The 17,279-nt window shown below is 44.4% G+C and overlaps 1 protein-coding gene across 5 annotated transcripts in view; it reads right to left on the bottom strand.

Moving 5' to 3' along the window:
• Positions 1–12,964, bottom strand: part of LOC118211767 (filamin-A-like) — a 68,083-nt gene extending 55,119 nt beyond the window's left edge. The window contains exons 1-2 of one of the 5 annotated variants that reach the window (XM_035389201.1): positions 12,748–12,964; positions 8,072–8,568 (exon numbers count right to left, since the gene is read on the bottom strand). In XM_035389201.1, the coding sequence (XP_035245092.1) occupies positions 8,072–8,456 (385 nt within the window). In that variant the 5' untranslated portion in view covers positions 8,457–8,568; positions 12,748–12,964. Of the gene's footprint in view, positions 1–8,071; positions 8,569–12,747 lie in introns of those variants that run through there. The other 4 variants (XM_035389205.1, XM_035389206.1, XM_035389202.1 and 1 more) reach the window with 4 other exon arrangements.
• Between the last annotated feature and the right edge of the window lie 4,315 nt (positions 12,965–17,279).

Raw genomic sequence — 17,279 nt, 5'->3', positions numbered from 1 at the left:
CCAAGGCCCTTTAAGTTTTCAGTGCACAGAGAGCCATGTTTTTACCGGTGCTGTGTGCAGCCATTTTTCTTCTCCAGACCACATTACTCTGGAGGATGACACTGCAGGCTCTGTGGCCGTTAAAATGTAGAAAAACGATAATAGTTGTGCACATGTGTGTCCGTTACAGCTTCCTTCCTCTTCAACGTAGATGGGCTGAACAGCCTGTTCTCCTCATTATGTATTAGGTTCTTATGTTATAGATGGGCTGAATGGCCTGTATTATGTCCTGTCAGGTTTCCACAATTCTGTTGCTCAGCAAAAAGAGAAAAGAGAAATGTTCTATTGGGTTATCTCTACGGTCACAGGTCACTGCACAGAGCGGTTGTCCCCGTCAGCCAATCGACACAGAGCGGTCTTCACTTCCAGCCTATCGCATATCTGCTAGTTCCATCTAACGGACTGCGAGATGCACTGAGCAAGAACTCCTTTAAAGGACTGACTGGACTGATCTGATATCTCCCAGGTAACCAGTAAAGAAGCCACCGCCCTTGTAGGACTTGTCACAACATGGAGATCACCACTGCTGAGTGTATTAGATTACATTCCTCTACTCTTCACAGGCAAGGCAATTCAACTCAGGAAAAACCCACTCACTAGACTCTTTAGAACTATACTGAAGTAAGTTGGAAAGTTCTATGAGAGATGCGGTAGACCCCAAAATGAACAACCTCATTTGCAAATAAAGTAAACATTTGTTCTGGCAAGATAAAATACTTGCTAAAATATCACTCTTAGGCCTAAGACAGGAGGCCGAAAGCAACACAGCCAATTTTAGTAAATATGACGGGGATTTATACTGATTTGTTAATGCAGATTTCTTTTGTTATTTCATACTTGCCATTAATGCATTAGGGATGTATACAATGCTTTGACGTTTAAAGTTTTAAAATGTGTGTGGGACGCACGACTGAAACTAACATGGCAGGCGGTAGGGGGTTTCTTTGGGCAGGCCATGTCTGCTGCAAAGGAATTTGTTTTACCAACAGAAGAAAATGGTTTCAGAAAGATTAACCACAATGCCATAGCAACCAATCACTGGGTAAATATGTAGTCAGTACAACCATGGCAACCAATTTAGGCAATTTTGTAATCAATCCTACATCCACTTTTCATAGTTTTTGTTCTTTCCATGGAACCTTTAATTCCAGAAGAGGTTTTGCCACAACCCCCAGGTAGCTGCTGAACTGAAACTGCAAAAACAGACAATCCCTTTTGTGTCAGAATTAATCTCCTGGAATTACACTGGCTATAACTATCCAACCTGCGTGTGGAACTCTTTTCCCCAGCTGTTACAATGGAAAGGCCCGGGCAGAACTCACAGTGCCCTGCACAGACAATGGCCATAGTTTTGCATCTCAATTGTGTAAGAACACATTTTAAAAGCCAGCTAAGAAATTAATGCCAATGTATTTTGGCTAGATTGCCACCCAGAAGAAAGCTGAGGAAGTTGGCCACACATTTCTTATTGCAGTCACCCCACCCAAAGCATCTTTGTATAGCTCACAAGACGCAACTGCTTTCCAGTAACATCGAGCGAAGGAAGACAAAACTACTACTAGCATAATAAAAAAAAAAAATCAGGCAGACACAAAGCCCAAAAATTAATAAAAAAGGAAAGATTTCAGGCCCACTCACTTCTGTCTTCGAGGGAGGAGCGACCAAAGAGCAAAATCAGGCAAATGTGAACAAACAAACGCATTCTGTTGTGAGGGTCCAACTGGGACAGGATAAAGTTTAACGTTGGTCTACACCCAATATTACTCTGAAAATCATAGAAGATTCCACAGGTGTAAATGAAAAACATGACAAAAGGGTGTGATTTTTGATAAAGAGACAAGAGTGTGGCATGTTTCATTATCGATTAAGCCCAATACATAAAAACAAATTCCACTGACAGACTGAAGCCAAAATGGCAGCCACACAGTTTGACAGGTTTTAAAAAACTGTCAGCACACATCCCGGCTGTGTCCAAACTGTGGGAGCCCGATATCATGGGGGCCTTGTCTGAAGCAGCACGCTTGCCTGCTACTGAGTATACAACCTGTGTACAACTTGTAAGCGACTTGAATGCTCAATAGTATGCAAGTGCGCCGATTTGGACAAGGCCCCCATGATATCGTTCTCCCACACTCCTGCAGTGCCTGGTTTCTTTTTTTACTGTTCAAAGAAATCACCAGGCATAATGGCTAAATAAACAGATGACAAAAAAAGGTGACAGAGGGAAAGGGATGAAGAATGTTCCAGACAGAAGAAGGGCAAACAATGAGGTTGAGAAAGACTAATCTTACACCTGGTTAGCCCCTTAAACAGAACAAAGACCCAGGTACATGGTTACTCATTATTGACTGTACAGGTGGTAACATTTAACTTCTTTTTAAAGAACAAAAGGAATCTCGCAAAATGGAGGCAGACCCTTGTTTGCAGTGTCAGAGGTTAAGAGGACAGGAGATTGCAGAAAAGGGTTTCCTATTCAGAGAGAACTGCAATCAAAATACCACACAGATAGGGTGTTCAACAAATGGGATGGGGATAAACTACACTAAAATGAGGCAAGCAGCCCGTGTCAGGTGAAAGTAAGACCCAGTCTATGCCACACAACAGAACAATCAACCAATGGTTATATAGCACACAGCAATACATTTAACCAATGTCTTCAGCCATTACTGTTCTGACCCTTTATTTACAACAGGACGGCCCAGCCCTGTTCCTGGAGATCTACCGTCCTGTAGGTTTTCACTATAGCCCTAACAAAGCACCCCTCATTCAACAGCTAGATTTCATTGAGCAAGTAATTAGTAATATCATATGCCAAATTGAGGTTGAAATTAAAAACCTACAGGACAGTATATCTCTCAGAACAAGGTTGGGCAGCCCTGCTCTAGCAGTTAAATGAGGTGTGCTTTGTTAGGGTTGGAGTGAAAACCTACATGATGGTAGATCTCCAGGAACAGGGCTGCCCAGCTCTGACTTATAGTGATGTTCTCAGGGACATACATATTGGTCAAAGAACACTGGTTCTTGACTTCTAGTCAAGGCTAGGTTCGCTGACCATCACATAAGGTGACAGTAAAATAGTAATTACAATGCACAATATTACAGCACAACTGACACGTGCAATGCCAAGGAACCTCCTTAATTACTCAGACAACCTGAGAAAATAAACACTGAACTTCAAGGGTATAGTCTTACAAAGCGCATACAGAACACACATTACGGGGTGTGGCAGGCTTAAGTAATGACATGGCAGCCATTCCGTAATGTTTACTGTAATGCAGAGCCAAGAGCTTAAGGGCAGGTAATATGACTGTTCTGTATTATGTTCATCCAGCAAAGTAATGTTCATCTAAATTTTGTTTGACCATGGACTCCAAACTGTGTGCCACGTTTATCATTTTCAAAATTTAGAAGCCCTAGCATGGCAAGCGTGTGCGTGGCACAATTACAATAGGCTGCTATTTTCCCCCAGACTGCATTTAAAAAAACAAAACAGAAACATTCCATCTGAGATTACACCAAACCTCACCTATCTGTAGATATCAGGATATCGTGGCCTTAGTCTGGGAAGCAGTAGCAGTGACTGGCCACAGGGATGTGCAGCTTAATCATTGGTCTGATTCTCAAAGGGGCGATACATTTGTGATGTATCTGCCTAGCAGTAGCCTGACATGTTAGCACAGTCAAAACCTCCCCAAAACTAGGTTTTCCAGCAAATGTATCCAGCAGTTCTGGGGGGTCTAGGGTGAGCCCCTGGGGCATGGGCCCACAGGCCCGGCTGCCTTCTCCAGGAGTCTGGAAACCATCAGGCCACAAAATTTGAACCAAACTAGGAAGTGACCCAGAAGAGAACCACTGCATGGCAACAGCCAGGTAACATGAAAGCCATTCAAATGAACTAGACTGAAAAGCAACAATATCGGGCTCTCTGCTAACATTTTTTCCAAGGAGCAAATGTGCTCCTAAATCGAAAAATCTACGAGCACAAAAAGGCATCCTGAATTAGATGTGCTCCTAAATTATTTTTCCAGGTGGCACATATCAATTTTTGGTAGCAAATACTCCTACAATGGGAGCACTGTAGAGCCCTGTGTATCATTTCACAAACTAAGGAAACAATGTCCCTTGGTCTGGTGGGTACAGGACCTATGAGAAACGGTCAGGACCAACTAGGAACCATCAAGCTTTGCAATGTGTGTAGCCACACCCAGAGATGCCCTTGCAACAGGCTCAATTAGCATGTTTCAGGCCCTGCAAATGTGCTGGGGCAGACCAGTTTGTACAAACCCAATGACAGCCCGTGTGAGGAGAGAGGAGAGGAGAAACAAGGACTGGAATTGGCTGTGTGTACTTTAGAGAGAAAGGGATGAAAGCAATTAAACACAGTGCCCAAGGGAAAGTGCTCGCATCCTGTCAGGACACCAGTCCAACACACAGCTCTAACCAGGAGAGCAGCCCAGAGCAGCCAATACCATCATTCAGAAACTTTATTGATAGAAACCTAACTCCCAGAATGACGTTGCTTTGATATTCTCTTTTAAAAGCAACCTGCCTCAAAAGTCTGGAGGAAATCAAACGTTTAGACCTCATAAAGACTCACAGCGAACCAGAGGAATGTATTGAGTCGTACGTCAAAGTCACAAATTGACCCTCATGACCCACTGGGTCACTAAACTGATCATTCCTAAACTCTCAGCTTTTCCAGCATGCTTTGGACGAATTTGAAACCAACTGTGACTGATTGTGACTTCAAAAATACAGAGAAAATAGATTTTTCACCAATACGGTATTCCGCAACTCAAAAGACACCTCCGGTCATTTTAAGGATAAGAGAATTAACTGGCAGATTATTTGATTTTGACACATGAAATACAAGTTGCAGCAATTACTCTGATATTAAAACAGATCATACCAAATTATGATTCATGGGTGGAGTTCCCCTTTAAGAGTTCAGAGGAAATATGTTACCAGATAGTCATCCGCTGAAGACTACTCATTGGGAGCACAATGTGACCAGGAGGCCAGCTGTGACTACTTGTACAACCAGTGGGGATCAACCCACCCTTCTGTACCTCCAGTGGAGATCAACCCACACTTGTGAGCCACCAAAGGGAATCAACCCACCCTTCTGTGCAACCAATGGGAATAAACCCCACCCTTCTGTGCAACCAATGGGAATAAACCCACCCTTCTGTGCAACCAATGGGAATAAACCCACCCTTCTGTGCAACCAGTGGGAAGCAACCCACTCCAAAGCAAAAAAGCTATAACATGCATCTACAAGGCAATAAAAATGGGGCCATTTCACTTTGAGAGACAGTGCAGACCGATGTTTCAGGACTAAAGCTAAGATTAGGCCTGCTCGGTCCCAGATGTAGAGACCCTGGAATCAGCACTTACTGCATTAGCTACAGGCCACACCAGGGATACACCAGTGCAGACAGTGGTCAGAATCTGACGGCATGTTCACAGGAATGTTTTCTGGTTTGAATTTGCATGTTCGGCTGAGACCCGCCATCACCAAGTTGATGTGATTAGTTCGAAATATCTGCAATTTGCCAAAGAGGCTCTGAACTGCCCCGTCACCTCCAGGCTTGGAGCAGTGGCATATAACCCTGACCCAGGTGGCCAAGGCATGCTCAACCGGACATTTATACATTGAATTTCTTCAATGTAAACTACTTGGTGTCTAATCAGAGCATCCTGAAGGCACCTGGAAATTAGGGGTGCCATTTCAAATGTGTTCCATAGCTCAGCATTCTGTGGTAAACATTCAGGGCCAGGAATCTCGTGTTGCTGGCAGTGAAGGAGGAACCCAAAGTTATGCACTCTGCAAACAGCTCTGGGACACAGCATTTTAGGATGCAGCCAGAGCCTGTGGGCCTGTGTTGGGTTCAACCAGTACTCAACCATTCCCTTGGTCCATGCACAGATTTAAAAAATCTAAACTGTTTTTGCTAAACTTAAAGCAAGGAGTATTAAACTCCATTCCTGTAAGGCTGCATCAGTTTCTGGTTTTAATGGTTTTAATCCTTCCATCAATCACCCTGATTCAATTATCTAATTAGTCATATACATTAATGCCAGGTCTACTTTGTAGATTAGACCAAAGTGAAATACTTCAACAGGCACAAGAACAGACCTTAACTTGCATTCATAAACTTATCAATAAATATAGCTAAAATGGTGGATTATGTATGCAATTGGGGCCATTACACAATTAAGAGAAGCAGTTGGCATGAAATACAGAAACAGAGCTGGCTTCCCAGGAATGGGATCTTCTTCAGTCTTAAAATGAAAGCTGGGCTGTCACCTCACCCAGTAGCTGGATGCATAAAGGTACGGACTTCCTGACTTCCAAATTTTAAAAAGAACAATGGAAAAACAGAGGCCAAGACATACCTTGTGATGTCACCGGGCATTACATGGATAAATGCATGCCATTTTAAAGAGTGTATAACAGTAATGACACAGTACCTGAGTAATTACAAGAAACCCACTGCTTTTAACCATAATCATGAAGACAAGAGAGCACAATGACGTTCCTTCCCAGACAAACATTACCTTTCTATTTAAGGATAAACGTCTTTCTATTTATATACAATTATGTATATATCAGCTGTCCAAACTTGCCTCGCTTCACCTCTGTATTGACATACTAAGCTATGACTGTGAGAAAATGTCTGTGATTGAAAAGGTTACAACTGTTTATCTATAGTTAAATGTGCATACAATCATGCTACTGAATCTAACTTTTTTTCTTTTATTTATCAAGCATGAAGAGTCGGACTAATTATTGACAAATAAAAATAATACTCTTGTCCTCTGTGAAAACCGTGTCGGTAGGCTACGATAACCATTTTGTTTTTTAATGCTTTTGGCTTTACGCTCATACTTTAAGAAATCCAATTTTTTGTTTGTGCCTCCCCGCGACTTTAGGAAATAGGCAGCACTGCCTATTCACATATGGAAAGACATTTTCATGAGTTAATGCTGGCCAAAATCATCCACGCCGTTTTGGCGCAACGCCCGTAGCCTATGTCCCATTACTTCGCCAAAAGTTCAGGTAGCCTAGAAACAAAATCGTGAAACTCTATAAATGCATCTCTTAGGCCATAACATTACGACACTTGCAGTCTCAAACGTTTTCTACGTGTCGCATAGCGTGAAAGAAAATGAAATTGAAATAATTCCTAAAGTCTGCACTTCATCCGCAGTGGATGGCTGGGCTTTCCCACACTGAGTCAGACAAAAGCTTAGCAGTCCGCCGTATTTACACGCTTTCGCCGTTTTCCCCACCCCTCGTTTTCTGTCTGGCTCATGGATTGAATATCCAGACTGGACACACGTCCGGACATTAAAAAAGCGAGGCCTTTACTTTCGGGATTACATCTAACTACATATCCCGATGCTCCAAGTGGCCAATATTACAAGCAACCACCGCTACGTGGGGATCCGGACAGGCAAGGCGTCTCTACCTCTGCAACTCGAAAAAACTTAAATTTTTTCGGGAAAAAATATATGGTCTCACCATACATGTTATTGATCACACAATTGTTAAATAGTCTGCATGGTTTTAGTTACCTACGAACACGGATCTATGCAATACCTTTCAAATACTGGGATATCGAAGTGAGTTTTAAAACCGGAGCTTTGCGCCAGGCCGTAAAATCTCAAATTCACTTGACCTTTTTTTCCTCCTCAGTTATGCGTGTTGGTTTGTTGCAGACTTGCCCAGAGACGAGCTCCGTGTAGGTATGCACCGAAGTATGCAGCTTAAACGTGCTTTAAACTGCGAAAGACGCTGCATTTCAGATTTTACACGTAGCAAAGTTTCCTCAGCTGTGAGCCCGGACACTTAACAGTTAAACTTGTATAAAACATAATTTGGTATAACCCCCAATTCTTGTGTCAAATGGTAAAAGCCCCCCCATTTCTTTTGTTAATTAAACTTCTTTCATGAATATGTTCCTCAGATTTAAGTCTAGAAGCACGCACTTTTAAATGCAATAATACAGATATAACGGGCACTAACCTATGGAAACAAGTTTGATATTTTCTTTGTCCAGGAATTCAAGCGCCACCGAGACGTTCTCCAGCTGCATTTGCCGGAACGTGGGGCGCTGGTTGTACTTTCGGAACATCTTCTTCTGGCTGAGGACTTCCAGAAGACCGATAAGCCGGAGCCCGTCGCTCAGGTCGGTTTGCAGGTTGGCGATGCGCTTGTTGACGCATTTCAGGTGTTCGTTGCACCAACGCGTGAAGGTGTTTTGTTGGATCTTCTTCCACGGAGCGTCCTCCGCTAGATCCTTCTCCGTGGCGGGCATGTCTACGTCCTTATCCGAGCCGTGGACAGAGTTGGAAACGGGACTCGAAGCGGCAGCGCTCGACTGGTGGAGGCGTGGGTGTGGACTACTCATTTTTATTGACTCGGCTCTCTCACTCGTTCGCTGTCTAGCTTTTTGGGTGGGGTCAGTAGATTTTTTTTACAAATCCGCACAGTCCGCGTCTTCCTGAACGCAGCGTATTCCTCTGAAAGTGAGAACACACAAAGACAGTAACATCAGAAATACTTTTATATCAAACTTCTGCGAAGAAGCAAACTTCGATCATTCGAGCTCAGAACAGACCCAACACGTTTCTATGACGTGTTACCTGGGTCAGTACCAAATTCCAGAACAAGATGAGTTGGTGTAGCCTACAGATTAGAGATGACTGACGGATTTATTTATTTATTTATTTATTTATTTATTTATTTATTTATTTATTGAATAATCGAATCGATTTGAACGAGACATCTATTGTTTTACATAGCACAGATTGGCTACTTTTTTATTGAAATAAGACAGCCTACTCGTGGGTCTTGTGGAAACTTCAGTACATTGAGTAAGAATCCTGTACAAACCTTGTGTTCTTAATTAAAGAATGCTGCCCAAGACTGGATTAAAATGTATTCAATAATCGTTTAAAAATTAATTATTGTATATTAATTATTGCATAGTTATAGTATATAGCTATAATTATAGTATATAGCTAGATTCAATATTGAACACAAATAACATCCTTTAGGAAGTCAAATGTGAAACCATGTGGAACTGTGCTTTTTTAAAAAAAACCCATAAAAAAACCAAAGCCGTGTCTACTTTAGTGATGTGTCAATACAGTAGACTAAACTAAGCTTGTTCTATACAGTTAGATGCTAAAATAAAGTAGAAGCATTAACTCAGGAAGGCTTACTAAATTATGACTGTACAGTTAGAAAAAATGCTGAAAGCAGCTGCTCTTGCAAATCTCTAGCTCCTCTGCCAGTGAAAAGCTCTGTATAGATTCTTGTCTCTTGCCAGCGGGTTATCCTCCTATTTATGATCCCTAAACAAGGAGCAAACCTTGTTTAGATCATGGTTCAGATAGTTCAAACTTGTTTTCTTGTTCGTTAACTTTTTTTAAAATAATAATTGTATCATAGATGGTTTTTGAACCCTTTTGATGGAGTTGTTGGGTATACTCTGTGCAGACAAGTTTCCTGGTTTTATGTTCTCACGTTCTTCTCTCCTCTCCTCGTGATTGGTGCGTTGTCCCCTTAGTGTAGGTTTCAGCTCAGTATGGTGCCTGAGTAAGACCAGAGACGCATGTCCCATACAGGGGACAAAAATGAATTGACTGCCAAGTCTTAGGAGGACATGGTCACATGACACAGAGTTGGAACCTCTTGTATATGATAAACGCACATGACCCGTAGGTACATCTACATTAGGCAGGTCTCTACTGCAGAAAAAAAAGTCAATGGAAAGTATGAATTATTCACCAACACAGTGCATGCGCAGTCTTATCACTGAAATAGCTTTCTGCATTCTTAAATGAACAGATAAACAATATTTCTCTGTTCATTTTCCAATTAAGTATAAATTGAAATAAAACAGTTCCAGGACGTGCTGGAGTATGCAGGTGTCAGGTAAAACCCAGTCCTTTACTTTCACTAATGATATAGTGGGTGAAGGAGGAGTAAATGGCAAGTTATTTGGCAGAAGAAAGTGGATGTGTAGCTTACAGTCCATTACTAAATAAGGTAACCCTGCCAAAGCCTCTTGTATGGACGTGGTCCATGAAGAATGTTGCTCTTTCCCTTCAGTTACTGTGGGAGAATGTAAAGAATGCTGATGTCTAATGAAGAACCAAAACACCCCTGACCTCACAGAGTGGGGTGGGGTGGGGCTAAGAGTCTGTTTAACAGCATCCGCAATGACGCACCTTGGTCCTTATTAGACTAGATCAGTCCCGACGCACAAATATCGAGTGGCGATCGGGGAGCATTTGTCAGAGCTAATGCTAATTTCTTACCGGAAAAACAAACGGCTATTTCTAAGTGCAGTTGCTCCAATCTTCACGGAAATATTCCTGTGTGTACGAGTTATAATTCACGAGGACACATAGATAGCAAAATTCAAATAAAGGTCAACGAGAAAATTTCTAATAAAGGTCAGCTCTTGTGGTTATAGCGATAACTATGCATGTGTACACAAATGAGTGTCCAGATGCAATGATAACTACAAAAAGTTGGAATGCACAACCCGTCTGATCACACGCAGAACGATTTTTAGAACAAATCTACAATTATAAAACAAATCAAACCACCACTGCTGTGCGTTGAGTTTGCCAGCGGAAGGCGCGTGTGTGTTGAATGACAGGCGTGGACACTGATAACACTTCGCCGGTGTCGACGCTTGCGGACGATTTATAGTTTATCATCACGGTTGCAGTTATCGTTATAGGTCCCGGTGGAGATGGGCCTGAAACGCTTTGCAACCACAGCTCTAGCGCAGAGTCTGGTGCCCTCTAGGCTCTATGTGCTGTAGAGAAGCTATAGAAGCGTGAAGTTCCAGCTACCCTCTGAAATATTAATTGCCCTTGGAAGAGTGTTATACGAAGTTGGGCCAAACGCTTCCCCCGTTATTTGATGATGGTGAGATGGTTATCATAATAATAATTATTATTACTATTATTATCATTATTCATAAGCTCTATTAATCTGGCCTATTATCTTCACCACATTTAAAGTGCAGAAAGAAAACCGCAACATCCCTCCCCCGGTCAGCGTGTACTGATGCGCCCTCATCTGTACAGACAGCCATCCTTCTAGTCACCTAACAATCTATGCTAACTCGACCCTGTCCTGCCCTCAATGGATTTCGCATAGGGACGATACCCATGTCATTGTTACAGTGTAACATTTTTATTTACAGAGGAAGGAGTGAACGCAGTTAAATGAGGAATTATTCTGGAATAGCCTACTTTCTGTATTTATCACTTAAAATCAACACCTGGCGGAATATAAACTTTATTAAGCCTCAAAAGCTCCGCCACTATAAGAAAGGAACTTTTAAACACAACGAAATAACGACTATGCATCTATTGCCTGAGTCAATCGCTTAGATTGCAGTTTCACGTCTGTTGTGTTGCGTCGCTTGAATGCAGCCAAAGAGACTTCCCCTCGCCTGTGGGGACGTAGCATCATGCAAAGTCATCAAGATAAAGATTATTTTGATTAGGTCTGTTCATACTTAGGTAGCGGAGAACAGAATTGCGAAAATAGACTACACTTCGACGGCCCTCTGCAATTATTTACACATTGTAACCCGGGGAACCCATTTTGCCTTTAAGAGGTTTTTTTTTAATTTTTTTTTTTACTTAAAGAGTGAATCAATGTTGGGGGTCATAACAGGGTATTCGTGACGGGCAACCATATGCCTGTCGGCGCAGAGCCCGGTACGGGCGTACGGGGGCGCAAGCTACTTTCACGTTCCAGTCCATCCAGACACAAAGATGGACTTTACGGTATTGTTGCCTTATTTGGCGAGGAGACCTTAATTAGATTATCCTACAAGAGTGGGGTTTAAATCCAGAGGACGGTCTGATGTTTGGATGTAGCTAGTTTCCCCAGTCCCGAGAAAAACGGAACCATGAAACCTTTTATTACCGACACCAAATGCATTAAACATGATCATGTTTGACATAAATAGGATACAAGCGAATATGGAAGATAAAATAGATTAAGAGGAGACACAAAATTATTGAATATGTTCAGACACCATTGCTGTATTGTAATAATCTGTAATTTTGTGTGATTTAGGCTACTCTCTTTACAACATACTATTATGTTTCAGACATTCCATCGCAATGGCAATTTTAAGCATCAAACTCGTACCTGGCATTATACTGCAATACAATGTGCAAAAAGCAAAAACATATTCGTTTTCTTTCTTTCTTTTTTTTTTTTTTTACAAAGAGCGCACGCATATCTTGTGCAGGGCACCACGTAGGGTACCACCCAAAACTACCCACACTGCATACTATTATACCTGTTAAACTTTTAGCGGAGGCAAAATTAAATCTTACCACCTAGCTCTTGGCAGCACAAACGTCTTCCAGAATACCGGCATTAAACAATGAAAACCACAGACATCAACATATCCATATTCGAATATTTCGCTCACCGTGACCTTGGTACATCAAGTATACACACACAAAAAAAAGTTATTGCAGCCGGGTTGTAAGAATAAATATCTGTTGATAATTGAACTAAATGCCTCTGAGATGTATATTCAATAAAGTACCTACCGCAAGTAAGAACACCCTTACACGTTCAAGAAAATTGTTGAAACAGTAACAAGCACTTCGATTAAAAACGAGACACGCTTAAAGTTCCAAACTTACTTTTCGGGTTTATGCAATGCCTGTTTTTATGATTTTAAATTATGCTTCTCTCTCTCCCCCGTTTGCCACTCGGGTGTGCGTGAAACTAAATCAGGAAAATGTACTATCGCCCTGTAGCTCCCTCCCCGACGCGTCTCTCTTGGGGAAATGCGTCTTCGGTGAACTCGAGAAAGAACAAGAGTGACACCCCTTCGTATTTTCTCCCTCCTTTCCCTTAGCCGTTGCAATAGCAAAAGCCTTAATTGGTAAAATATCAAAGGGGGGTACTTTTTTCTCCTGGTGCGAGCGCGTTTTAGCAAAGGGGGCTGACGTTATACCGGTGACCGCGCCTTCGGATTTTAAAGGTATGATGTCACCCTGTTCAACTCGCCCTTGCAACTGTAAACTCGTGTGGGATATCGGCAGTTTTGCTTTTCTTTACCGTCAGATTTAAGTTTGTTGAATCTCACCACTTGAGCCTCTTCCTGGCTTCCTCGGTTAAATGTTTTAACATCAGAAGGAGGTTAATGTACCTGCCCTTTGTTCTTAAACTTATTCAAGCTTGAATTGGTGACGCGCCAAGTAGACAAAGGCACAAATGTATTTTATTTAAGCCACTTTGTTATATTCTTCAGTTCAAGTCATCATGGGGGGGAACTGCAGTAAGAAGTAAATGCAGTGATTAAGCTTCTCCGTTCTCCACTGTTGCTGTTGGGAGTCTGGGGAACCATGCAAACGCAGGAGAGACATAGGGTTACACTGCGATATGGCCACGTGCCACTGATACATTTGCGCCAGGTACAGTACTTACAGCAGAGCGGGAGCATTCGTATTTGCATTTGATGCCTTTCTCATTCACCTGAAGGAGGTGTGAGATGTCTCACTTCCTAGCTGAAGTTTTTAGGAGGAATGTTCCTCCCTGTGGATTTTTAAAGTGGTGTGTGTGTGTGTGTGTGTGTGTGTTTTGGGGGAGAATTTTTTTGGTTTGGTTTATCATTGTTGGAGAATAGGAACGTCCTTCCGAGTATTAACTCAAATAGGAATTGTTGTAGTCTGTATTTCCAGTCACTTGTCTCCCCAGTACTGTCTCTGTGTCTGTGTTCCCTGAGCTGCTTCACTCCCCTGTACTTGTGTGATTTCACTATTCGGGTGGTTCCGGGTTTTCGTGGTTTCCCCCCTTCTTTCCAGTCTCGCTTTACTTTCTTCCTGCTGATTTCTAGTTTTACTAATTTCTACTAATCCCTACTAACTTATAGATTGTAAAGTACTAACCTCACTAATATACTAACATGTGAATATTACTAATGGACTAACACACACTAGTTTTGGGTTTTTGATAGTTTAGATCACTATACTAATACATTAACCAGTCTCCCCTTTTCCATGCTGCGCTGTAGCTCCGCCCCTTTTCTTTCTAGCCTGCTCTAACGCTGAGTTCTGCAATTGCCTGCACCTGTCTCTTGCTCTGACTGCACCTCTCTCTCTCTGCACGTGTTTTACCTGCTTCACCCAGGCCGTCTATTATCATTGTTGTCTATGTGATTCCAGTCCGCGTTTTGTCAGTCCCCTGTCATTGAATTAGTTTTCCTAATGTTCTTCACCTGGATGTTGTTTGTTACTCCTCCCTCACTCACTTAACCCCTCCTTGATTGTTATCTTCCCCAGTGTATAAATGTCAGTCTTTTCCACTTGTTTCTTGTCAGAACGTTGATCATATTCATTGTGCCGATTATTTGTAAGCCTTTGTTTATTGAGATTCTTGCGACACCCCTTTGCCCGACTTCGAGTTTGCCTGCCCCTTTTGGTTTTGTTTGATCTGGTTCGACCTTCGCTTTTCTTTGACTTCTCTTTTGCCTGCCCCTTTGTACCTTCGCTACTTCTGATCTCCTGGTTTTTGACTTTTTGCCTGTCTTTCTACTTTTCTTTTGGAAACTCGATTCTGTACCGCACTCTCTCTGATCACCTGGCTACGAACTTCGCACTGATTAAAGACAACGTTTTCTTGGATTTCCCTGGTCTGCGTGTGGGTCCTTACTCTGAACGTAACAGTACGTTCTGACCAGGATGGACCCAGCGGACCCTGCCCAGGTACAATTTGTACTTGGGCAGCAGGGAGCCATGTTGGGACGCCACCAGTCCCACTTAGAGTCGGTCTCTCACCAGCTGCAGACTCTAACCTCCTGCGTGGCAGAGCTGACATCTGCACTCCGGGCCTCCTCGCCTGGCTTCGCTCCCCAGCAACCTGCGGCTCCCGCTACGCCTGACATCCCACCTGCACGTGCTCGTGAACCCCACCTTCCTCCTCCGGAGAAGTACGACGGAGAACCTGGTGGCTGCCGCCCATTCCTTACCCAGTGCCGGCTGATCTTCCAGCTACAGCCAGCTACCTTCCCCACTGAGCAGGCCCGAGTTGCCTACATAATCACGCAGCTCACCGGGCGAGCTAGGAAGTGGGGAACGGCTGCCTGGGAGGAGGGGCTTCCCTGCGTGCAGACCTCCACGCTGCTCGCAGAAGAGATGAAACGGGTCTTTGACCGCTCCAAGCACGGCCATGATGCGGCGCAAGAACTCCTGCACATGCGCCAAGGTGGAATGACGGTGTCGGACTTCGCCATCGATTTTCGTACTCTGGCTACCGCCAGTGGCTGGGAGAAGAAGGCTCAATATGACACCTTCCTCAATGGCCTGTCTGAGCGCGTGAAGGACGAGCTGCTGACCCGGGACCTACCCGAGGACTTCAACGATCTCATTGCCCTGGCTATCCGCGTGGATTCACGCATCCAGGAGCGCCAACGGGCTCGCAGTCAAGGTGTCTACAACCGAGCAGTCACTGAGAGGTCCAGGACCACTGCTGCATCCCCTACCAACCCCAAACCTCCTCCAGTCATGATGCCGGACCCGGAACCCATGCAAGTCAACCGTGCTCGCCTGACCCAGGAGGAGAGGGATCGAAGGATGCACACCAGGTCCTGCCTCTACTGTGGGAAACCAGGTCACTATGTCGCAGCCTGCCCGTTAAAAGACAACGCCCGCTAGTGTATCGAGGAGCACTAGTGGGCATGATTCCGACTGAATCCTCCTCAAAACACCGGACTTGCCTGCCTGTCACCATTGAGTGGGGGGGACGAACCAAAGGGACCACCGCTCTCATCGACTCCGGGGCCGAGGAGAACTTCCTGGACGCTGGGGCCGCCGAGAGATGGGGAATCCCCTTGGAGAGGGTATCATGCCCCCTAGTGGCCAACTCGCTCAATGGTCAGAAGTTGGCGAACATCACTCACACCAGCGTTCCACTCAAGGTTCGGCTCTCCGGTAACCATCAAGAAGAGCTTCGGCTCCACATCATTGAATCTCCCCACTCACCCATCATTCTCGGGCACCCCTGGCTTGAGAAGCACAACCCCACCTTGGAATGGAACTCGCACAAGATTTTGGGCTGGAGCCCATTCTGTTTAGCATCTTGTCTGCGAGAGGCCCATTCTTCTGTTCCCGAGTCACCTCATCCCGAGAAGCCGACGGATCTGTCGGCGGTTCCTCCCGAGTACCTGGACCTTAAAGAGGTCTTCAGCAAATCCCGAGCCACCTCTCTGCCTCCTCACCGCCCCTACGACTGCGCCATTGACCTGAAGCCCGGCACCACTCCCACCAGAGGTCGATTGTTCTCCCTGTCTCGGCCGGAGACGGAAGCAATGAACAAATACCTCCAGGAGTCCGTGACTGCCGGCATCATCCGTCCTTCATCCTCACCAGCGGGGGCCGGATTCTTCTTCGTGGGGAAGAAGGATGGCTCACTCCGGCCGTGCGTCGACTACCGTGCCCTCAATGACATTACGGTCAAGAACCGTTACCCACTTCCCCTCATGGCTTCCGCCTTCGAACTCCTGCAAGGAGCCACGATATTCACCAAGCTGGACCTGCGCAACGCCTATCACCTGGTGCGCATTCGAGAGGGCGACGAATGGAAGACAGCCTTCAACACCCCTACCGGACACTGGGAGTATCTGGTGATGCCCTTCGGGCTCACAAACGCACCAGCTGTTTTCCAGACACTGGTCAATGATGTTCTGAGGGATTGGATAAATAAGTTTGTTTTCGTATACCTGGATGATATCCTGATCTTTTCCAAAACTAAGGAGGAACATATCATCCAGGTCCGCAAGGTGCTCCAGAGACTTTTGGAGAACCGCTTATTCGTCAAGGCGGAGAAATGTGAGTTTAGCTGTAACACCACTTCTTTCCTGGGGTACATCATCTCCGCCGGCAGCATTCAGATGGACCCCCAGAAGATCCGGGCGGTTGTGGAATGGCCTCAGCCAGACTGTCGTCGGGAACTGCAACGTTTCCTGGGCTTCGCCAATTTCTACCGTCGTTTCATCCGTAATTACAGTTCTCTGGCAGCCCCACTCACCGCCCTCACATCCATTAAGACCCGATTCCAGTGGAACGCCCAGGCTGAAACAGCCTTCCGAGCCCTCAAGAACCACTTCACCTCTGCACCCATCCTTGTTCATCCTGACTCTGCTGCCCAGTTCATCGTAGAGGTTGATGCCTCC

The sequence above is a fragment of the Anguilla anguilla genome, chromosome 13 (genome assembly GCF_013347855.1).
Source record: "Anguilla anguilla isolate fAngAng1 chromosome 13, fAngAng1.pri, whole genome shotgun sequence".
Taxonomy (NCBI): Eukaryota; Metazoa; Chordata; class Actinopteri; order Anguilliformes; family Anguillidae; genus Anguilla; species Anguilla anguilla.
This window is presented reverse-complemented; position numbering and strand designations above follow the sequence as displayed.